At 36.6% G+C, this 24,873-nt stretch overlaps 1 protein-coding gene across 5 annotated transcripts in view; it reads left to right on the forward strand.

Annotated features, from left to right (window-relative positions):
* Nucleotides 1-24,873, forward strand: part of Lin52 (lin-52 DREAM MuvB core complex component) — a 116,808-nt gene that overhangs the window by 85,804 nt on the left and 6,131 nt on the right. Inside the window, exon 6 of one of the 5 annotated variants that reach the window (XM_048798984.1) lies at nucleotides 6,511-6,539. The exons of the other annotated variants lie outside the window; for them this stretch is intronic. Coding sequence (XP_048654941.1) covers nucleotides 6,511-6,512 — 2 coding nt within the window. The 3' untranslated portion in view covers nucleotides 6,513-6,539. Of the gene's footprint in view, nucleotides 1-6,510; nucleotides 6,540-24,873 lie in introns of those variants that run through there. 5 annotated transcript variants of the gene reach the window in all.

Genomic DNA, 24,873 nt, shown 5'->3' on the forward strand with positions numbered 1-24,873 from the left:
GGGGGGGGGGGGGGGGGTTGGTCGGTTTGCCACAGTGTTAAAGAAGGATTTCCCAAATGTTCAGAATTACACGGACTCTCAAAAAGTGCCAAATTCTTCTGCATTGGGAATGTTCAGGCAGAACTCTGTGACTGGATGCTAAGGATTAGGGAGGAGCACACAAGTTAACTAACCTTAGATACTCTTATATATTCCTAAGAAATAAAGAATCTATTCTTTTTGCTTTCAACAAAAGGTCTACAAAATAAGTAGTCACCATATTGAATTGTTCCATTCTTAAAATATTTCTGTTTGCTATAGTCCTTACTGTTACAAATAACAGTGGTTATTTGTTAATGCGGATAGCAATTTTTTTTTAATTCTAATTTGTTATACATGACAGCAGAATGCATTTTAATTCATATTACCCATATAGAGCACAATTTTTGATATCTCTGGTTGTACACAAAGTAGAATTACACCATTTATGTCTTCATATGTGTACTTAGGGTAATGATGTCCATCTCATTCCACTGTCTTTCCTACTGGGGATAGCTATGTTATTGGTACTTTGCCTTTAATAGGAAAATTAACAAGTTTTTTAAAATAACATTTAGAGTAAAATACTCTTAATTTGAAGCCTGAATGACTTAGATAATAGGAAAAATTTCTGGATGAAGAGAGATGTTACTATTTGGAGGGAAGTATGAACAGTATTATTGACCTTTGAAAGTAAATTTTTTTGTTTGTTTTTTGAGACAGCTTCTTGCTTTATTGCCCAGGCTGACCCCAAATTCCTGGCCTCTAACAGTTCTCCTGCCTCAGCCTCCCTTATGATGGGGACTATAGGCGTGCTCCACCGTGCCCAGCTAGAATTTTTGAGATCTTTATGAGCTATTCATTCATTACACTTTCACAGAATGCCCCAATAATTATATAAATTGCTTTCAATTTTATTATAGCTAGCTATTTTTCAAATAGGACTTTCATGACACTAGAAAGCTGCTTGTTGCTCTCTTGTGAAAAGTGAGCTAATTAATTAATACTGCCAATTAACAATGCTCAAGTAAGAGATTTCATCTAAATTTCATGAAGACTGGCCTTTTTCACACTATTTAAGACCTTTGTATCTTCTACTAATTCTTCAGCATAATTACTAATGAGCACTTTTTCCTTTTTAATGGATTTCTGAGATAAATATGAAATGCTCATTTATTTGATTACCTGCCAGAGTTTGCTGTGCTACACACTTTACAGATGACCAATTTAAAAGCAAAGAAAAATAAAAATATTTCTTAGTGAAGTGAACTCTACAATATCTTATTTAATTTTTTAGAATTTGTCTTGGAGTTTAAATGTTCCATTTTCTTTCTGAAAAATGGAAGAGTTTGAAAAGTTAGAGTTTTTTCCTTTTGAAATTGATGCTTCATAGTAAGAATTGAATGATGAGTAATTCATGTCATATCCTCCTCTTCTCTTCCTTCTTTTCTGAAAGTCCACTTATCTTGCTGCAAACCTGAAGAATGACAGTTAGCACTCTAATAGACATAAAGTCAAAAGCAAAACTTAGATTAATTAGTTGTGTGATTCTGCCCAAACCCGAATTTGAACAGCAATAGAAACTATTAGATAATTATAAACTATACAAAACAAAGCACCAAGAGAAAAATATTAAAATAAAATTAATAGAGCCTCAGTGGAGCAATATCAAACAGTGTAACATACATGTAACTGGAGTCCCTGAAGTAAAGGAGTTGGGATGCAAGCCAAAAAATATTTGAAGAAATAAATGGTCCAAATATGATACAGAAGCCACTGAAATCCAAACACACCAAAAAAGATGCCAACACAAATCATAACAAAATTGTTGAAAAACAGCAAGAAAGAGAACATCTTAAAAGCAGGCAGAAAAAAAGTTATATAGAAGAAACAAAGAATGAAAGCAAACTTCTTGTAATAAAATGTGCAAACCAGAGACAATAGAATGAAATCCTTAAAATGATGAAAGAGAAAAACCTGATGTCAACCTAGAATTCCATATCCTGCAAGAATAGTCTTCAAAAATAAAGGCAAATAAACATTTTTCAAACAAAAACCAGGATAATTTGCTTCCAGTAGATGTACACAGGAAATATTTAAAGGTGTACCAGGCATAATTAATAAACCATTAGTGAAAATATAATGGAATACTAAAAAGTGCTTTGTTGATCCAAAAGAAAAGAGAAAGAAAGAAATACTGTATGAGACAAATAGAATAACTAGCAAAATGATAGATATAAACCAAACTCTACCAATAATTAAATATAAATTTAAATACACCAATTAAAAGAGATTATCAGATAGAATTAAAGAATCAAGACTTAAGTGTATGCTATTTGTAAGCTTTAAATATAAATACATGGATAAATTAAAAATAAAAGGATAAAAAAAAGATAATCCATGCAAACATTAGTCAAAAGAATGTTGGAGTGGAGTGATTATAATAAGTAGATGTCATAACTAGGAATATTATCAGGGAGGAAGGGAAGCATTTCATAATTATAAGTTTTAGTTCATCAAAAGATAAGAGCAGAAATCAATAATTTCAAAAGCTCATTCTTTGAAATGATAAAATAATAAATAACTCTGCAGCTAGACTGATGAGGTAAAAAAAAAAAAGTAGAGAAGGCACAAATTACTAATACTGGGAATGAAACAAGGGCTTGGAAAGAGAGCTAGAAAATAAAGATCTTAAATAACTGCAAATATATACTTTGTTTATGTATCGGATGGTTGAATATTGATACTTGTTCTCCCTAAATAAATGTATATATTCAATGCAGTTTCAATCAAAATCCTCACAGACTTTCTTAAGAAATAAAAGGCTGAATGATCCTAAAGTTTGTGTGGAAATGCAGAGGACCTGATAACTAGAACAATTTTGAAAAAGAACAAGAATGTTTTTTACACAGTTTAATTTCAAGACTTACTATAAAGCTACAGTTATTGAGACAGTGTGGTTTTGACATAAAGAGGCATAAAGATGAATAAAGAGACCAGAAATAGACCCATACATAGGTAGTCAATTTTTCTTTAATGCCAAAATAATTCAAGGATGGTCTCATCTTTTCAGCAAATAGTGCTGGAACAACTGGATATCTATGTGGCAAAAAAATGAAACAGGAGCAAGGATTGCAACGGACTTAGCAATTTAGCGAGAGACCCTGTTGCAAAGTAAAAAAGGGCTGAGGATATGGCTGTGGGTTCACCCTGGGTTCAGTCCCTAGTACCACTAAAATAGTGAATAAATAAACAAAATAAAATTTTTACAAAATGACACTTGATCCTTATATCACAACATAAAAATAATTAACTCAAGATAGATATAAATGTAAATGCTAAAACTTTTAAGACTTCAAACAGAAAACCTATTTGCATCATTGGGATAGCCACAGACTTCTTAGATAACTCAAGTAGCATGAGCCATAAAAGGAAGACTTGATAAATTATAAATAAACTTGATAATGTATAAATTTTATACATTGAAATAAAAAACTTCTGGGGCTGGGGCTGTAGCTCAGTGGCAGAGCGCTTGACTAGCATGCATGAGGCACTGGGTTCGATCCTCAGCACCACATAAAAATAAACAAATAAAATAAAGGCATTCTGTCCATCTATAACTACAAAAAAAAACTTTTTTAAAAAAAAGAAAAGAAATAAAAAAACAACTGCTCTTCAGAAAACACTATAAAGAAAATGAACACCAGTGCTCTGTGTCTTGTTTTGACTATTGTAAAGAAGCACTCATGGACTGTTTAGTGCCACATTTTTTTCATCCGTGTTCATTTTGTTGGTGATTTTGCTGTTTAGAATGGCCCCCAAGCATAATGCTGAAGTTCTGTCTAGTGTTGCTAAGTGCAAAAAGGCCATGTATGGGGCTGGGGTTGTCGCTCAGTGGTGGAGCTCTTGCCTAGCATGCATGAGGCACTGAGTTCAATTCTTAGCACCACATATAAATAAATAAAAGGTCCATCAATCAATCAATAAATAAATGGCCACATATGATTTACCTTACAGAGACCATTCATGTGTTAAATAGGCTTCTTGGGACATGAGTTACAGTTGGGTTTTGTTTTTGTTTTTATACTAGGGATTAAACCTCTTTTTTGTTATTTTTTAAATTTTGAGACCAGGTCTTGCTTAGTTGCTGAGGCTGATCATTATTATGATCCTCACCCTCAGCCTTCCAAATTGCTGGAATTATAGATGTGTACCACCATGCCCAGCATGAGTTATAGTTTATAGTTTTGTGGGCTGACTTCACTGTTAATGAATCAACAATATATGTTAAATAAGCCAGCATCAAGGAAGGATGGCACTGGAATAAAGGAGAACTTTGCCTTGTAAATATTAAGAATGTGGTCAGATCAGAAAATGATTCTGATCAAACAGCCACACAGCACTGAAGTGTACGGAACTTGTGAGATGATGACGGAATCTCATATGGACCCTGAGAGAAATTATACCATAGGAATAACTGTAACTTGTTTAGTGATTGTCTGAATATTTTAATCTCTTCATACTGTGAATGCAAAAAGGCATAAAATTCCTAATCCTGTATTAAATTGTGTTCCATAAGTACACACTGAATGGACCAGTTTAAAAAATAAATTATCAGCCTAGGGTAGTTCAGTGGTAGAGTGCTTGCCTGCATGTGCAAGACTCGAGGTTCCATCCTCATCACCCCCACACAAAGAAACTATCATTATTTATTTCTTTATATAACTATCATTATTATTATTATATACTTTAGAGTGTAGCACAGTGAACACATAGAAAGTCTACAACTAGATGTTTTTGTATAAATAAAGTTAGATATATTGTTCATAATTCAAGGATAGCTGATTTAGCTGTTACATTTAACCAATTATTTGCATGTACTGAGGATTATGTAGATTTCATAGCAACATTAATCTTTCCTTTCATGGATTTTTATATTTAAATATACAGCTTTGTTAAATGTTTTTGTATTTAATGCATTTGCATTAATCTAATCCACTTATATTAAATCTAATTGCATCCTGACTTTCTAGGATGAGTATCTAGTCGTTACACAAAAGGAACATTTTTCAAATAATTATTCATAGTATCTAAAAATCTAACTAATGTACTTATTTTAGTTCAAAGTAGTGTCTTTGTTAAAATAGTACATCAAATTCTGTTATTTGAATGTAAGCAGAATTGAATTTGTCAAGTATATTCTTTCTTGAAATATATGGTAGTAATATCTCAATACCTATTTTTTTGTCAAGAACATTGATTAGTTATATTTCCAGTCAACTCTTTATCAAGAAGACAGCCAGAGCCGGGTGTGGTGGTCTTGAGTCCCAGCAACTCAGGAGGCTGAGGCAGGGAGATTGCAGGTTCAAAGCCAGCCTCAGCAACTTAGCGAGGCCCTAAGCAACCTAATGAGACCTTGTCTCAAAATAAAAAAGAAAAAGGGATGGGGATAAGGCTCAGTGGTGAAGCCCTTCTGGGTTCGTTCAATCCCTGATGTCAAAGAAAATAAAAAAGAAGAAAGCCAGAAGGAAAGAGTGGGTTTCCTTTTGTACTTCAGAGTACAGGTAAGGACTGGGTGCCTGTGTTCAGTGCACAGACTCTGCTTCTGTTTCCATGGATCCTCCCCCATGTGAATGAAGGCTGTTCATCAGGGATTTGCCTTGAAAGCCAAAGGACTTTTTACACCTCTGCATTTAATTTTTGCTCAATTCTGTAACCACCTTAAATAGGCAGCTTTGTTAAGATATTTTTTACATACCATAAGATTCACTCACTTGAAGCAATCAAGCCAGTGGGTTTTAAGTATATTCAGAGAATTGTGCAACTGTCACCACTGAATATTCTTGGAATCTTTCATCCACAAAGAAATTCCATACCCATTCACAGTTACTCCCTATTCTTCTGGCTCCCCCTGACTCAGCTCTGGATTTTGAGGTTTATTTGTTAGAAATGGGACCTCTTAAGTAAACCAGAACTAGATTAGTAGGGACTTTAATTAGTTTTTATTGAAATAATTCTTTAGCAAATTACAAAAGCAACATTTTATGATTTGGTTGTTGCCTGTTGCACCTTTTTGTCTAACGATATATTAAGAATGACTGTAATTGGCTTAGTTTTCACTGAATTTTGAATAGGCCAAATTCATTATTTTGGTTTACTTTCTTAAAAGCAAGGCCATGTCTTATACTATGTTAGTATCCACAAGAAGTCCCATACAAGGCTGGGAAGTAAGACTTGTTTTGAGATTTTATTTTATAATGTTCACTTAGATTTTACACCAGTGGCTGAGTGCGAAGCTTTTTAAAGGAGCTGTCCTTGGCTTGCCTGGTTATTCTTACATGTTCAGTCCAAAATACCTCTCTTTTCTAAAGTTTTTTCCTGTCAGTCCAACCTAAGCTTTCTCCAGAATTATCTCCATTTTTGTCCTGATAATGTGTTCTAAACTCCACCTATGGCTTTTATGACATTGTTTGTTAATTGTTTATTTCCCAGGATTTCTCCTGCCAAGTTTCTCAAGGGTAAGTATTATATTGTAGCCTTAATAGGTGCCAAAAGAGATAGAACTCAATTTGGGTAAACTTCTAATCCTGGGCTGAGGGTGTAGTTCAGTTACCTGCTTAGCATGTACAAGGCCCTGGATTCCATGTTCAGTGCTGCCAGCAACAACAAAAAAGAAATTCTAATCCTTTGGCTGAGTGTTTGAATTTCCCTCTTTGTACCTCATATTTTTAAGAGATAAGTGACTCTCCCATTATAATAAGAAATATGCTTTATGATCATAATGTTGATAAAATAAAAACCTGCTCCTTTGTTAAGCATGGTTTGAATCTGGACTGTCCCCCAAAGCTCATGTATGAAGGCTTAGTCCCTAATGCAACATTGTTCAGAGGTTGGGCCTTTAGGAAGTGTTTGGATCGTGAGGCTTCTAAATTCATTGGTGGATTAATCTATTGATAGATTCATACATTGACAGCATTAGTGAGAGATGGTGGAAACTGTAAGAGGTAGGGACTTTGTTGGAGGAGTGGGCCCACTGCAGGTCTTCCCTAGAAGGGTATATCTTGTCCCCAGTCCCTTCCTTGTGTCCCCACCCTGTGCTAGCCCCCTGCCAGGAGGTGAGCAACTTTGCTCTGCTATGCCCTTCTGCCATGATGTTATGCTTTGCCTTAGCCCAAAACAGTCCAGTCAGCTGACCATGGACCGAAACTTCTGAAACCATGAGCCAAAATAAGTCTTTTCGCTCCTTTATTTTTTTAGTTTAGATGGACACAATACCTTTGCTTTATTTTTATTTATTTTTATGTGGTCCTGACAATCGAACCCAGTGCCTCACACGTGCTAGGCAAGCATTCTTCTACTGAGCTACACCTGCAGCCCCTCCCCTCCTTTATTTATTTTTCTCAGGCATTTTGTTCCAGTGACACAAAGCTGACTAACACAGTTAGTGTATTAGAGATGCAGGGAACTGGAAACAAAATCTTGGGTGATAGGGGTTAGTAGCTAACATGCCTTAGAATCTCAAGGACTGGTTAAAATATGGACAACCTAGACTCAGCCTCCAAAGTTTGTTACTCAGGAGATCTTGGATAAGGCCTGAGAAACTTTTAACAAGTTTCCAGATAATGTTGATTAGTTGGCCCAGGTACCACATTATTATTATTATTATTATTATTATTATTATTGTGTATGTGGTGCTGGGGATTGAACCCAGGGCCTTGTGCATGTGAGGCAAGCACTGTACCAACTGACCTACACCCCCCAGCCCCTCAGGGACCACATTTTAAGAACCACGTATATTATAGTTACAAATTCTAACTAACCTACCAGGAAGACATCTAGTATACTGAAATAAGATCGGTTCCTGATCTCCTCACCTGGCCCTCTCTTTAAGGTCTTAGTAGGGGGAAAAACTACTTCACATTTGCAAAGTTTTTGTTTGTTTGTTTGTTTTTTTAATACTGGGGATTGAAGTCAGGGGTCCTTTACCACTAAGCTACATCCCCAATCCTTTTTATTTTTATTTTGAGGCAAGGTCTCACTAATTTACAAAGGCTGCCCTTGAATTTGCAGTCCTCCTGCCTCAGCCTCCCTAGTCAGTGGTATTATAGGCATGTGCCACCTTTCTAGCATTAACTCTCACTGAGCAAATTTAAGTGCTCAATGGAGTGGAAGGTATTTTCTAAGGAAGAATGGCAGATTTCTTTTGGTGTCTCATCATCTGCAATTATTCAAGCATATATAGTGAGCATAATTTGTTGACTAACCATTTAAACTAGTTTAGAACTCTGTCTGATTTTGAGACCAGTATTTTAGCATCGTAAAATGCTTTTTACTTTCACTTCTGTATTCATTTGAATGAAAATAAATTTAATAAAATAAAGAAAATATTTTCAATTAAATATTAAGAATTAAGTAGATATAGAGGAAGGGGATCAAGGGAAGGGAAAAGGGAAGGGAAAGAGGAAATATTGGACTGAAATGGAGCAAATTGTATTATATGCATGTATGAATATGTCAGAATGAACCCCACTATTATGTATACCTATAATGTACAAATAAAAAAAGAATTGAATAATAAATGCTTATATATAGTCTAATTTCCCCCTCTATTCTACATTGATTACCCACAAGTTATTTTTTTCCAATGCTATTTTTTTTAAGATCCTAAATTATGATCCGTATTGTCATTAAAAGAGTATTTTTTTCACCCAATACAGTTATTGTCAACTGTGTACAGCTAAGCTCTGGAGTGTCTGTGACACAGATTGTTTTGTAGTGTATAATATAATTTTATGACTGAGGATATTATTGTGTTCTAATACTTTATTTTTTAAGCATTTTTCTTTTTCACTTTTTATTTTATTTTTGTGGTACAGGGGTTTGAGCCCAGCACCTCATGCATGCTATGCATGCCCTCTACCAGCTCATGTTCTAATTATTTTAAAGCAGTAATTCATGAATGTTGCAAATAAGATTATTCAGAAAAATCTAAATTGTATATTCTAGGGGAATAAAAAACCCAAGATGCTAAATAGCTATTATTTCTAATTGCAGGGAAAATAACCACTATTGTGTGACTTTGTTAATTGATATGTCATGCAATCAGGTTCTAATCTGATTGCAATGTAAGGTTTTTGTTTCCCTCAGAGTTCCTATACTTTGGTCTTTTTAAATTAAAAAAAAATATGTTTTTATTGGTACATTATAGTTATATATAATAGTGGGGTTCATTTTATGACATAATCATAAATGTATATAACATAGATTGCTCCATTTGCCCCAGTAATTCCTTTCTCTCTTTGCCTCTTTCCCTATCTCCCCCCATTCCCTTCCTCTACTCTGTCTTCCTTCTATTTATTTAATTAATGCATTCTCCAGTTCTTCCCCATTTCCTCCCCTTCTCCCTCCTCTTTGATTTAATCTTCCTTCTTTTTTTTTTTTTTTTTTTTGTGTGGTGTAGGGGATTGAACCCAGGGCCTTGTGCTTGCAAAGCAAGCATTCTACCAACCGAGGTATATCCTCAGCCCTCTTCCTTCTGTTTTTGGAAGATTGCCCTTTATTCCTTTTTTCTCTTCCACATATGACAGAGAACATTTAACCCTTGATTTTCTGAGTCTAGCTTAGTTCACTTAGCATGCTGTTCTACAGTTTGATCCATTTACCAGCAAGTGACATAATTTCATTCTTCTTTATGGCTGAGTAGAACTTCATTGTGTATATATACCACATTTTCTTTATCCATTTGTCTATTGACAGGTACCTAGGCTGGTTCCATAATATGTGTATAAACATTGGTATGCATGTATCACTCAAGTATGCTGATTTTAGTTCTTTTAGATCAATACCAAGGAGTAGGATAGCTGGGTTATATGGTGGTCCATTCCTAGTCTTTTTTTTTTTTAATCTTTCCAACAAACTTATTTATTTTTCCACATTTTTATGGTACATTATAGTTGTATGTAATGGTAGGATTTGTGGTTACATATTTGTTGTGCACTTCATATAACTAATTTGATCAATATCATTCCTCAGCATTACCCCATTCCTAGTCTTTTGAGGAGTATCCATACTGCTTTCCAAAGTGGTTTTACTAATTTGTAGTCCCACCAATAATGTATGAGTGTACCTTTTCATACATCTTGCCAGCAATTATCATTATTTGTGTGTGTGTGTGTGTATATTTTTTTTTTTTTTTTTTTTTGCTTGGTACCAGGGATTGAACCCAGGGGCACTTAACTACTGAGCACATTCCTTGCCCGTTTTGCTTAGAACCTCAATAAGTTGCTGAGGCTGGCTTTGAACTTGAGATCCTCCTGTCTCAGCCTTCTGAACTGCTGGGATTACAGGCATGCACCACATGCCTGACTGATTATATTATTAATGATTGCTGTCCTAACTGGGGTGAAATTAAACCCCAGTGTAGTTTGTGTTTCTCTGATTGCTAAGGATGTTGAACATTTTTTGATAAACTTGTTGGTCCATTTGCATATCTTCTTTTGAGAAATGCCTATTTAAATCTTTTGTCCACTTTTGGGGTAGGTTATTTGTTTTTGTTTTGGTGTTTTTGAGTTCTTTATTAATTCTGCTTATTAATTCTCTGTTGGAGGAGTACCTGGCAAAAATTTTTTTTCTCATTCTGTAGGCTCTCTCCTCTCATGTTCTTGTTTCCTTTGCTGTGCAAAAGCATTTTAATTTAAGGCCATCCCACTTATTGATCCTTAGTTTTATTTCTTGAGCTTTAGGAATCTTATTAAGGAAAGTTGGTACCTGTGCCAATATGTTGGAGTGTTGCCCCTATATTTTCTCTAGCGTCACTGTTTCTGATTTAATTCCTAGGTCTTTGATCCACTTTGAATTGATTTTTGTTTACAGTGAGATATAGGGATCTAGTTTGATTTTTCTACATTTGAAGCACCATTTGCTTAAAAGGCTGACTTTTCTCCAATGTGTGCTTTTGGCACCCTTATCAAGAATCAAGCCAGGTGCAGTGGTGCACGCCCATAATCCCAGTGGCTTTGTAGGCTGAGACCGGAGGATTGTGAGTTCAAAGCCAGCCTCTCAGCAACAGTGAGGCGCTAAGTAACCCATGAGACCCTGTCTGTAATAAAATACAAAATAGGGCTGGAGAGGTGGCTCAGTGCCCCTGAGCTTAATCTCTGGCACCCCCTCCCCACCAAAAGAATCAGATGACGTATTTATGTGTGTTCTGTCTATTTCATCTCTTCATATCTGTTTGCAATGGAGTTGTTTGTTTGTTTTTGCAGTGTAGTTTTAAAAGAAGTTTGTAAGCAAGACAGAAATTATACCTTTGTGCTGCTACATGATTTTAGAGGGAAAGAGTTTTTAAAGGCTTACTGAATAGTACTATATGTTGTACATTTTTTCCAAGTGCAATAGGAAAATTATCTTTAAAGGTCTCTTCCACTGGACAGTAGAAAGAGACAGACATTATTACCCTATGTACATGTATGATTACACTAGTGGAGCAACTGCACCATATACAACCAGAGGAATGAGAAGTTGTGCTCCATTTGTGTATACTCTGTCAAAATGCATTCTACTGTAAAATAGACTAGATAGGTAGGTAGGTAGATACAAACAAAATAGGGCTGGGGATGTGGCTCAGTGGTTGAGTGCCCTTGAGTTCAATCCCTAATACCCCTCCCCAAAAGTTTCTTCCACTGATGAATTCATTATTCAGTTAGAGAAAATGAACCATACACATGTGAAATCACAGTATAAACAATTAAAAGTAAAATTATCAACTAGAACAATTCATTTATTTTAAATTAGATGAACCTGCATCAGTGAAGTAAAAGAACAATCAGAGTAGCCAGGTGCGGTGACTCATGCATGTAATCCCAGCAACTAGGGAGGCTGAGGCAGGAGGATCACTAGTTCCAGGCTAGCCTCAGCAATTTGTGAGAACCTCAACAATGTAGTGAGACTGTCTGAAAATAAAAAAGACAGGAGATGTAACTTAGTGGACCTTAGCACCCTTGGGCTCAATCCCTAATAACCCCCCTGCCAATGATCTAAGTAATGAAAGATTAGGGAGGGTATTATTTATATACATAGTTATTAACAGTGTGAGGGAAAACTTGCTGCAATTTATTATGACTAGTGAAAGTTTTTTCATTTTTTTTTTTTTGTTTGTTTGTTTGTTTGTCTAGGTACCAGAGATTGAACCCCCAGAGGTGTTTAACCACTGAGCCACATCTCAAGCCCTTTTTAACCATTTTTTATTTAGAGACAGGGCCAAGACAAGTTGCTGAGGCTGGCTTTGAACTTGCAAGTCTCCTGCCTCAGTCCCCTGAGCTGATGGGATTACAGGCGTGTGCCATTGTGCCCACCTGACTGATGAAAAGTTTAAGTTAAGCTATCCCTTTTTGTAGCTTGTTAGCTGTCAGCCTGGCCTAGATCTTGAAATTAGTCTTGCTACCTATCTCAGAAGCTTCTTCTAAAAGATTGAATAAATAAGTAACCAAGGGTTCATTCTTACTCTCTCTCAAGAATGTTGTAGAAGCAATGTATTGAACCAGCAAGCTTCTCTCAGCTGTTTTATGAACAAAGTGAAAATTATGCTCTTAGATTTGTCAGTATGATTACTTAAATAATTAAGAGAGAGAGGTTGGAAGGTAGCAGCTCTTTATTACTAGACTTAACCTGAGTTCAATTTGGTAGATCTAAAAAAAATAGGTAATCTGCTTTTGATTGTTGATCATGTCTAATTTGTTTCTCATTCAAAGAATTTAACGGTGGAAATAAACATTCATGACATGAAAAGTTACCCACCTTCTAAAGCTTTTCCTGTCCAACCATTTCCAAGCTGTCTGCAGAATTAATTATCCCCATCTCTGTTCCCCAGCCTACCCTTCCGTGAGTATTCATTTGTGAAGCTGCTAGTCCTATGAATTATATTGTGATATGTAGTGATAATGAGAAAAGGCTGTATTTCCAGAAAAGCATTTGTGGAAGTTTTCTTTTTATTATGGAAAATTTTCAAGCATATACTAACTAGAATAAATTTTATAATGAATCACATATACCCATCCCCCAACTTCAGTAATGATCAGCTTTAGGCTATTCTTTTCATTTGTACACCCTTCTATCATACTTTTTGTTGTGCTTGTTTATTTGCTCAAATATTTAAAAGCAAATACCATTTCAGTTATAAATACTTTAGTATAAATTTCTAACCAAGAATCCCCCTTTAACCAACAGCATTTTCACACTCATAATTCCATAATGACATCTAATGTGATCCATGTTCAAATTTGGCTCAAAAATGGGGTTTTCTACAGTTGGTTTGGTCGAATCAGGATCCAGACAAGGTCTTACACATGAATCAAGTCTTTTTTAATCTTCTTTATAACTGTACTCCTCACTGGGTTTTTTTCTCCGGCTTCACATTAGAGAGCATCTGATATCTGTTTATTTCAGTGTGAGTGAAGATCACTGGTGGTATCATTTTCTTTTTCTTTTTTTAACTATTTTTTATACCTTTATTTTATTTATTTTTACGTGGTGCTGAGGATTGAACCCAGCACCTTGCACTTGCTAGGTGAGCGCTCTACCTCTAAGCCACAACCCCAGCCCTAAGTCTGATCATTTTCATAATGATAATGATAATAAAACAACTATTATTATTCTATTAAATCAGCATCTATTTGGCTTCTCTGAAATGTAGGCAAAGAGGAATGGCAGGAAAAATGTTAGATTTCCTCGCTTTTATCTGTCAAATTTTAGAATAAGAAGTTAAAATGACTGAAAGGTTTTTAAAAATATAAATATCATTGATGTTTGTATTTGATAAGTTTTGACCTTTGCAATTATTTATTTATTTATTTATTTATTTATTATACATACATACCAGAATTGAACCCAGGGGCATTTAACCACTGGGCCACATCCCTAGCCTTTTTTAAAAATATGTTTTTTATTTGTTCTAATTAGTTATACATGACATTGGAATGCATTTTGAAACATCAGACATAAATGGAGTGTAATTTCTCATTCATCTGGTTGTACATGATGTAGAGTTACACAAGTCATGTAATCGTATGTGCACATAGGGTAATAATATCCAATTCATTCTACAATTATTTCTACCCCCATACTCCCTCCCCTGCCTTCACTCCCCCTCTGTCTAGTCCAAAATACCTCTATTCTCTCCCCTCTTATTGTGAATTAGCATCTGCATATCAGAGAAAACATTCTGCTTTTGGTTTTTTGGGATTGGCTCATTTCACTTAGCATAATATTCTCCAGTTCCATCAATTTACTGGCAAATGCCATATTTTCATTCTTCTTTAAGGCTGAGTAATATTCCATTGTGTGTGTGTATGTAATATTGTGTGTGTGTATGTAATATTGTGTGTGTGTGTGTATCACATTTTCTTTATCCATTCATCAGTTGAAGAGCACTAGGTAGGTTCCATAGTTTAACGATTGTGAATTGAGCTGCTATAAACATTGAGGTAGCTGTGTCACTGTAGCATGCTGATTTTAAGTCCTTTGAATATAAACCGAGGAGTGGGATGACTGGGTCAAATTGTGGTTTCATTCCAAGTTTTCTGAGGAATCTCCATACTGCTTTCCATAGTGGCTGCTCCAATTTGCAGTCCCACCAGCAATGTATAAATGTACCTTTTTCCCTATATCCTTGACAACATTTTTTTTTAATAAAGGCTTACATTTCTTTTTTATTTGAGAGAGAGAGAATTTTTTTTTTTTAATATTTATTTTTCAGTTTTCGGCAGACACAACATCTTTGTTTGTATGTGGTGCTGAGGATCGAACCCGGGCCGCACGCATGCCAGGCAAGCGTGCTACCGCTTGAGCCACATCCCCAGCCCCCTTGACAACATTTATTGTTGTTTGTATTCTTGATGATTGCCTCTGTGGTGAGATGGAATCTCAGTGTAGTTTTGATTTTCATTTCTCTCATTGAGAGAGATGTTGAACATTTTTTTTCATACATTTGTCAAACGATTGTATTTCTTCTGTGAAGTGCCTAGCCCCTTTCATTTTTTATTTTGAGACAGTTCTCACTAAGTTGTTTAGGGCTTCACTAAGTTGCTAAGGCTGACTTTGAACTTGAGATCCTCCTGCCTCAGCCTCCTGAGTCTCTGGGATTACGGGTGTGCACTATCATGTCTGGCTTCATTTTCTTTTTAGTTCACAGTTGCCCCAACTTTAGTAGACTATCCTTCAAGTTAGCTCCTGTGTTTTTTAATATGACCCTACTAATCTTTGATAACTTCCTTGCTTTCAGGCATGTCAGGGTATCCCTGGTCGTTTACTTCTCCAGACTTGAAGTCTCAACCGTTTCTCCAAAGAAACCTGATTCCTTTTAGTGGAATTTAGGCACTAATAGTATTCATTATTATTCAACAGTCATGAACAAAGTTGGTAAATACAAGTTTTTTTTTGAAAAAGGAAATAGAAATTCAACATTCCTACGTATAGTACATCCAGTTCAAATTAAAGATGTCAAGGCATTTTCATTTAATATATTTGATTTTATAATGATCTCTTTTATGCTGAAAAATCTTGGTTCCTAATAACTTACATAATTATTTGCTTTGACTTACAGTAAAAGTAGCTTCAAAAGAATTTATTATGTATAATCAGACTGCTGGATACAGTTTAAAGTTTCTCTATGTTTCTTTTTCTTTTTTTGTTTTTGGTGGCTGGGGATTGAACCAAGGGCCCTGTGCGAGCAGGCACTCTACCAACTGAGCTATATCTCCACCCCCTCCATCCCGTATTTCTTATATATTCTCGGAATATATACTTTCAGGGATATGTATGACTATACATATAGTTTTAATATGTCTTTTAAAATTTGTCGTGTGCAGTTAGGCCAGAATTTATAGATTTAGTTACTTCTGCTAATTTCAAATTTTAAGGATTGATTATTTCTACTTAATGGGGTTTTTTGGAGGGTGGGGCGTTATTGGTGATTCAACTCAGGGGCACTCAACCACTGAGCCATATCCCCAGCCCTGTTTTGTATTTTATTTAGAGACAGGGTCTCACTGAGTTGCTCAGCGCCTCACTGTTGCTGAGGCTGGCTCTGAACTCTCAATCCTCCTACTTCAGTCTCACAAACTGCTGGGATTACAGGTATGCACCACCTCACCTGGCTGGATTTTGTTTTTTAATATATGAAATATTTACATGGTATTCCAAAGTAAAAACTAAAAGAAAAGCTAAGGTACAAAGTATCTGTTTGCCACCTCTTGCCCTTTCTCCTCTGCTTTCCCTCCTCTGGATAACCCTTTTTATTAGTTAATACTAAACTGTATCTTTTCATTGTTTCTTTCTGAAAATAAATCTAAATATACATTTTTTTTTCCACATCTAAAAGTGTAGGTAAATGTAAGGTAACACACCATGTGTACTCCTCCTATACCTTGTTTTTTTCATTTAACAATATGTTCTGGAGATCTCACCGTGGCAATATTTGATATTCTTCGTTTCTTTTTACAGATGAACAGTATTCCATAATGAGGTTATTCTCTAGGTTATTCAACCGGCTCCCTCCTAATTGTTGGACATTTGGGTTATTTATAATTTTCAGTTATTACAAAGAGTGGGCATGTGAATATCCTAAAGGGAAATTGCTGGCTCAAAGAATAAAATACATATGTAGTTTTACTTCGGGAAAAAAAAAAACTTACATATATAGAGTCTAATTAAGAATTGAAAAGGTATATATGCCACATTTTTTAATCCATTCATCCTTTGAAGGGCATCTAGGTTGGCTCCACAGTCTTGCTATTGTGAATTGTGGCTGTGTCTCTATAGTATGCTATTTTTAGGTCCTTTGGGTATAGTCCGAGAAGAGGAATAGCTGGGTCAAATAGTGGTTCCATTCCCAGTTTTCCAAAGAGTCTTCATACTGCTTTCCAAATTGGCTGCACCAATTTTCAGTCCCACCAGCAGTGGTATGAGTGTACCTTTTTCCCCCCGCATCCTCCCCAGCACTTGTGGCATATATACACAATGGAATATTATTCGGCACTAGAAAATAATATGATCATGGCATTTTCAGGGAAATGGATGGCATTAGAGCAAATTATGCTAAGTGAAGTTAGCCAATCCCCCCCAAAAAAAAAAAAAAATGCCGAATGTCTTCTCTGATATAAGGGGGGTAACTCAAAATGGGGAAGAGAGGAAGAGCATGGGAAGAAGATTATCTCTACATAGGGAAGAGGGGTGGGAGGGAAAGGGAGGGAGAAAGGGAATTGCATGGAAGGTGGAAGGAGACCCTCATTGTTATACAAAATACATGTATGAAGATGTGAGGAAAAAAAAAAAGAATAGCTTTACCCTAGATTAGGTAGAGAGAAGTGATGGGAGGGGAGGGGAGGTGTTGGGGAGATGGGAAGGATAGTAGAATGAAACAGACATTATTATTACTGTGTGTATATATGTGAATGAATGACCAATGTTATTTTGCAAATATTTGTTAAATTCTGTATGTGAGGTACTTTACAAATGTCTGTTGAATTAACTTTAGTAAATGATATAACTAAACATTGTACTGGGTTCTGTAAATACCCATAAAGTTAGTATTAAGGGGAATCTTTTTTCCTTATACCACACTTATTAAGTACTTAAATGTATTTAAATGTATTTTAAGTCTCATATAACCCGAAAGGTAAATATTGGCCCCCATTTTACAGATGAAGGATCTGAGGCACAGAGAGGCTACATAATTTACCTGAGATTTCCATCTAATCAGCAGTGGATTTTGACCTAAAGTTTACATCCTACACAAGCAAAGGTTTTCTATCATAAATATCAAAAATCTCATGTCAAACAAGAAAATAGTTTACAGAGAAATATTATTATATTCTTTTTTACTAGCATTTTAAATTAAATCCAGAATATTGTCTAATGAACCATATGTGAAGATTCACAGACATTTTCTTTGGTGTCTTAAACTAAACTGTCACTGGAGGGGGTCTGAAGAGGGAGACATCAACTCAGGACAACAGGGTCCTTGATGTGTGTGACAGAAAAGAATTTCAGCATGTATTAGCTATTGAGACATAGATTTATTTGGGAAAGAAAGGGAGTGCACATTCAAAGGAGAGTGCTGGCTATCTTGAAGAATGAGAAGCACTCTTGGGATCTCGGCTCCTTCTTTTAAAGGAGACTAGGGGAGGGTAACACGGGAAGGTATGTGGGGATCCCCTCAGTTTGGTGGTCACAAGATTGTTTATGGTGGTGTGGCAGTTCTCAGGGTCCTAAGGTTGATGTCTTCTTCATTATCTAATCAATAGATGATGCTGGGAAAGTACCCTATATTATAGCTTTCTAGGAAAGTCTCCTATTATACAGGTTACTTTTCTAAATGTATCCTTTTATATGTATTAGTGGGCCAATTAACAGTGTACAGGGCAATTTTCATAAATAGGTGAATTTCTAGTGCAAGTAAAGATTTATAAATTTTCCAGAAATTTGGGGATGTCATGCCAGGGAAAGATAACTGGCTAGGGGAGAGAAGGTATGAAGAAATTGAGCACAAAGCTTTCATATTAAAGTAGTCTTTCTTCCTTTTGTCTCCTTTCTATTTTTTTAATTTTTTCTCTGTACTACCTCAGAACTAGCTGCAGTTAAAACCCAGGTTCTAATTTCATAAACAAGGCTACCCTTAACAATATTAAAATAAAATGATATTATAACCTGTCTCAGAGAAAAATTCTCCAGTAACCATAGGCATGCTTGTGGCATGAAGACAGCATCTTAAATCTCTATGCAAGTCATACACAAAGTGTTATTGCGATGGAAAAATAGTGGCGTGAATAATACCTGCTCACAGCCTAAGACACTTGATGTATCTTGGGCCTCAGTGTTGAATTTTGCAGTTTCATGAGTAAGATTTGTATTTTAAGTTCTGTATTTCTGTGCATTCCACTTGATGTCAAATCTGTATTCTTAGGTTGTAGGGTTCCATTAAAAAAATAAATAATCTCAGCCCCTCCTTCCTCCCCCCTACCCCCACACTCATTTTGTATAATATGGTAATGATATCACCGTAGCAGTAATTACGGGTCATCTTCATTTCTTTCATCTCTGCCTGTTCTGATGGCTTCATTCCTTTGACGGAAAAGATTTGGCTCTGGGTGCTATGATTATTTTGTTAAGCGTTATTCGAATAGACAGGAGTGAGAGAAATTAATCAATCCAAATGCAATTAGCATCATGTTTAACCCAGTGATGGACGTCTCAAGGTGAAACAGCCAGGGGAGTTTCAGACATTATTATTCAATCCAGTGGTTCTTATCTAAATTATAATCAAGAGAGGTTTTTATTGGCTTCTCAGTGTGAAGATGTAACTCTTTCCCTGCCCTGGGGGTCAAGAAGGTTGGTCCTTCATTCTCCCTGGACTCAAGCTGCTGCCAGCCCCTGGAAGTGGAATGGACCAAGAAGGAAAGTTGTCTTAATATCCTCTGAAATGATTGTATTGAGAGTAGAATCTGGCTTCTGGATAATCTTCTAATGTGGGGCAAAATGTTTCATATAAAGTCACTTTGACTAGCTTTTATATCTTAATCTTACCTGATAGATTACTGTTATTATTCTCACTTTATGGATCAGGGTATTAAGACTTTGTGAAGTTGCTAACCTTTAGTCTTAAGTGTTTCACCAGGATGTGATACTATGTAGAGGCCCTGAAGCATGAATGTTCTGCACAGATTTATGCGTACTGAATAAAACTTCTAGCCCACAGAGCATTAATACATTGCTTTGATCTCATTGTCTTTCACTCAATTGAGTTTTACCCTCGAAAAAGGAACCAAATTGAGACTCTGAAACAGGCCCCCAAGGCCCTCCAAAAAGGAAACAAAATACAAATAAGCTTTTAGCTCTTATTTCTTGAACACAGATCTTTGAAGTTTTTTGTTATTTTGATTTGTATTTTAGTAGGCAGAAGGATGATAAGAAAGATTACATATTTGAAATCTAGTCTTGTTTTACTCTTAAAAGAGGGAAGGGCAAGGAGAGTTGATGGAGAAACACAGGCTTTCTCCTGAATACAGCATTTTTCAAATGCCTCACAATTAAGATTCCTCTACTTCTGCCTTCAATCTTCAGGCATCATGGCTGACACTTCCCATATTTTACGTTCCTGCTTGATGCTTTGTATTCTGAAAATAAATCTGTTGGCTGGATATTTCTTTTTTTTTTTTCTGTTATGAAAAGCCATTAAAATTATTTTCCATATTGGAACTGTCCACATTTGTTTACCTGCACATTGAGTCCTGATTTTTCTTTCTAATACTGCTTCTTGGGTAAAACATTCTCAGGAATTGGGCCTTACTGATATTTGGAAATTTTTAAAAAAGGGTTTAATATAAAATTTTCTCTAAAGTTACTGGAGGAACCAGTGTTCTTAGCAACTGTCACAAAGTCAAGACACCCAATAGAAAGAATCTGGAAAGTATGCTCCCAAAAAGATTTTTTTTCTTCTTTTTTTGGAAGAATCCTGAGAATGAAATTTTGATTGTCTGTGATAGTTTGGTCACAAGATGAGTATCCAGGCTTTGCTTTTCTCAGTTGTATAGTGTCTCAATCTCCATTTTGGAATGTTTATGCCCAAAGAACTTCAGACCAAAACCTCAGGGCTTGTCTTAGTCACCTTTTTTGCTGCTATGACTAAAAAACCTGATCAGAACAATTGAGGAGGAGGAAAAGTTTATTTGTGGCCTCATGGCTTCAGAGGATCAGTCCATAAATAGCCAGCTCCATTCCACAAGGCTCAGTGTAAGGCTGAACATCATGGCAGAAGAGTGTAGCAGAGTGAAGCAGCTCACATGATGATCAGACAGCAGAGAGACAGACTCCTCTCACCAGATACAAAATATGTATCTCAGAGGTACACCTCAATGACCCACCTCTTCCAGCCACACCCTACCTGCCTTCAATCACCACTCAATTAATCCCATCAGGGGATTAATTCACTGATTGGGTTAAGGCTCTCATGACCCAATCATTTCTTTCTCAACCTTCTTACATTGTCTCATGCATGAGCTTTTGGGGGACACCTCACATTCAAACCATAACAGGGCTTTTTTTCTGACTTTCAAGTGCCACTTTTATATATTTTAAAGAAAAGCAAGATTTCCACCAAAGACTCACTTGTGGCCACTTTCCCTAATGGATGCTTGAATGGTCATTTGACCTTAGTACCTGGTGAGGGCCATCAAGTATCCCAAAGCATGTGACTCTAAGAGACTCCTCCCCTTCCAGTGGCACTGTGCTCAGTTCCCAGCTCCTTCTGCTTGTGACGGTGGCACCAGCACCAGCTGCTCTCATATTGGAGGCATTCAGAAGTGTTTGGTCCTTGACTTGAATTATCAGTCACTTAGTGGTCCTTTCTGGACAGAGATCTGACATTGAACTGGAGCTCAGAGAAGAATTTCAGTCTGGCAGGCTGTCTTGGAACTGCTTTGCTGTTTGCCAGCACTGTCCCATAGTATCAGGAAAACTTTCCACTTTTGTGTGGGACAGAAATCAGCATTATAAATCACATTGGTTTCTTTTCATTCTCTAATGTACCAAAATACTGTTAACAAGTAGCTCACCTCAAAGCAACATGGCTTTGGGAATAGTCTGTTTCTACTGAAAGCATATCTTTGAATTTACTTTAATCTTTCTAATATCTTGTACATAGTGGGCACTCTGTTTTACTGCGCTGAATAGTCTTTTTATGCTTCTCTTCTGCACAGCACACATTGGTGACTGACTGATTGATCCCTCTTGTCATAGCTGCACAGTGCAATCAAGGACCAAAGGAGTAATTTTTCAAGAGTCAAAACTATAAATATGGGGCTGGAGTTGTAGCTCAGTGGTAGAGCGCTTGCCTAGCATGGGTGAGGCACTGAGTTCAATTCTCAGCACTACATATAAATAAATAAAATAAAGGTCCTTTAACAACTTTTAAAAAACTATAAATATAACAAATGGCATCATTTCTATAAGACATCTTCTGTGAAGCTAATTAAATAAATTGCCTTTTAGCACATTGATATAAACTAACCAGGATTTTGTGTGTTTCTTTTGCTTGGGAGTAACTGCCTCTCACTACAGCAGAGTAGTTTTTTGTTTGTTCATGTTACCTAATGTTTGTTTAGTTTAGGTAGAAGCAGATGGTAACAGATAACTAAGGATTAATGATGTCTGCTGACGAGGAACCTCCTTGAGCACCTATTTCTCCAGGACTGGGCTAGCCCATTTGTAGATCTTTTTTAAAAAATAAATAGTCCAGGAAAGGAATTCAGACAGAAGAGAGTGGTCTTATTAGTGTGAAGGTGGCAGGGCAGGATAGTTGCACGGTACAGTCCAAGATTAAGAATACGCCATTCAGTAAACTAATGAAAGCTCATTTTTAACAACAGGGCTTATCAATGAGGCAGATCAAATTCCAGTTTGATGGGTGACCGATTAATGAAACTGACACACTTGCACAGTTAGAAATGGAATTTGAAGATACCATTAATGTGTTCCAACAGCAGACAGGAGATATCTGCCAAGAAGGGAACCTGTTATTTACTCCAGAACTCTGTACCCATAGACCAAGAATACATTTCCTTAGAAAACTACAAGTTGGTCTCATGTCATCCTGACAGTGTAGATTTCTCTATTCTTTCATTTTCCCCTTCCTCATATGTAAAGGGACAGCACATACGCACAAACATACTGCCTTTGTTTTTGTTTTTCAACTAAATGGCCATGGTATGGTTTGATCAATTTCAAATGGAGATGGAATGAGAGAAAAATACTGATTCTGTGAAAATATCCCCTTTCTAGTGACATGTTTATTCAGCTATCTTTATAGTCCCTTAAGTTATTTTGTTATCATCATTTAACAGAAAACAGCAAATCTTCGCATACCTGTTCCCTCCGAGAAATCTTAGGTTTTTCATTCCTCATTGTAAAATCAAGGATAGTTTTATAACTTTTTTTTTAGAGAGCTGCTATGTATAGGACCTTGTCTTTAGGTATGATTACTATAAAAAAAAATGAATCCTAGGGCTGGGATTGTGGCCCAGCTGTAGAGCGCTCGCCTAGCACAGGCGGGACCCAGGTTCGATCCTTAGCACCACATGAAAATAAAGGCATTGTATTAAAAAAAAAAAGAAAGAAAGAAAGAAAGAAATGAATCCTAGATTGTTTTCAAACTTCTTGTTGGAAATGAAAGACCTGGCGACCCAGAAGCTAGCATTTACCAAAAGCCTAGCGGACATTGATATTGACAAGGAAACTGAAGTTTGAAAAGATAACCTGGAGACTTGCCAAGGGTCAGGGTAGGAGATGAAGTTAAAATCCAGGCTTGTCCACTGCCAAGAGCCCTGCCCCTTTACAATATTATGCTGTCTTCTTTGTTTCCTGGTCACTCATAGCAAGAGTCTCCTGAAAACAGCTTGTTGTTACTCTTTCAGATAGGAGCAAACCAGTCAAAGTAACTCTTCTCCACCTTGCAGATGTTTTTAATTAGATTGTAGCACAGAAATATTTAAAGTGGTTTGAAATTAAACACCAAACATTATATGAGTTTTTTCCACTTCATTAAAAAGTTACTTGGTCTTTACATTGTTCTGTTGAGTGGAATTTTATCAAGCAATTGCCTCAAAGTTATAATCTGGAAAATCTTTCTATAATGAAACCCATATGTCATAGACGAAAGGTACAAAGCCCTGGCAGAGAGGGCTGGTCTCGAGAGAGATTCTGCACCCAATCTCGTTAACCAGGGTGCTTCTGGTAATCCCTCATCCCCTCACTGGTGAGAAATCAATCTGTACCACTGAATCTTTTTCAACCAGCCACCAGAAAATTTACTGCAGAGAAGGCAGTTTGGGGGTAGTCATTGTGGAAAGGGAGCCAGAGGCAAGGCTAAATACAGGATGGAGGAATTGGAGAGTCTCAAGAAGAGATTATATTAAACCTGCACCACCTTCAGAACAAGCAGGCTGGAGTCCTCCCTTCAGCCCTGACCTCTCTGAGTAGACCCATGTATTTACAGCTGCCACAAACCTGACAGCCCTAGAGAAACTACGAAGGGGGTAATAGAAACAGCATAAACCTGGAAGTTGATTGTAGTTTAGCCATTTGCTGCCTTTTGATGTGTACAAGTGGCCATCTCTCCACAAAGAGCAATTCATGTGTTAACCCTGTAGTGACAGTCTCTGTTGTGACTACTCAGTTTGCGATCTGTATTGTATACTACATAGGAAGGCCTATAAATCACCACCTGGCATGGCATCCTGCTTCTCTTGTGCACAGCACACATCGTAGAGGCTGATGACTAGTGAGTTCTTCGTGGCCTAGTTATTAGAGTGGTAGCAAAGTTGCCTTCCTGTTCAACCTGGTAATCCTGGAGAATCCATCCAGAACAGATAGTAGTTAACAAGTTTCACTAGTTCTAGATTGTTGCTTTTTTTTTTTCTGGGAATGGAACCCAGGGCCTCATGGATGCTAGGCAAGTTCTCTACCACTGAGCTACATCCCCAGCTTCTAGGATTGTTTTCTATATGTTATGTTGTAGCCCTGAGGGTAGTCGGGGAGACACAGGAAAGATCAGAGGAACTAGAAGTGCCAAGTTCAAGAACGTGTGATCTTACCCTGGGCATTCATGCCAGAGTAAACCAACCTGTAATGTCTAGGAAGAATTAGGGAGGGTCCTAGGCAGAGAGAAACAAATACATGGCTCTCCTCTATAAGCAGGCAGTAGCCATCTCTATAAAGGTTTTTTTCCCCAAAAGAGATTTTAAATCCTTGGTGGGAATGTTTCAGTAAAATACATTTACATATAAAACCCTCCTTGGGGGGGGGGGG

Source organism: Marmota marmota, unplaced genomic scaffold (assembly GCF_001458135.2).
Source record: "Marmota marmota marmota unplaced genomic scaffold, marMar, whole genome shotgun sequence".
NCBI lineage: Eukaryota > Metazoa > Chordata > Mammalia > Rodentia > Sciuridae > Marmota > Marmota marmota.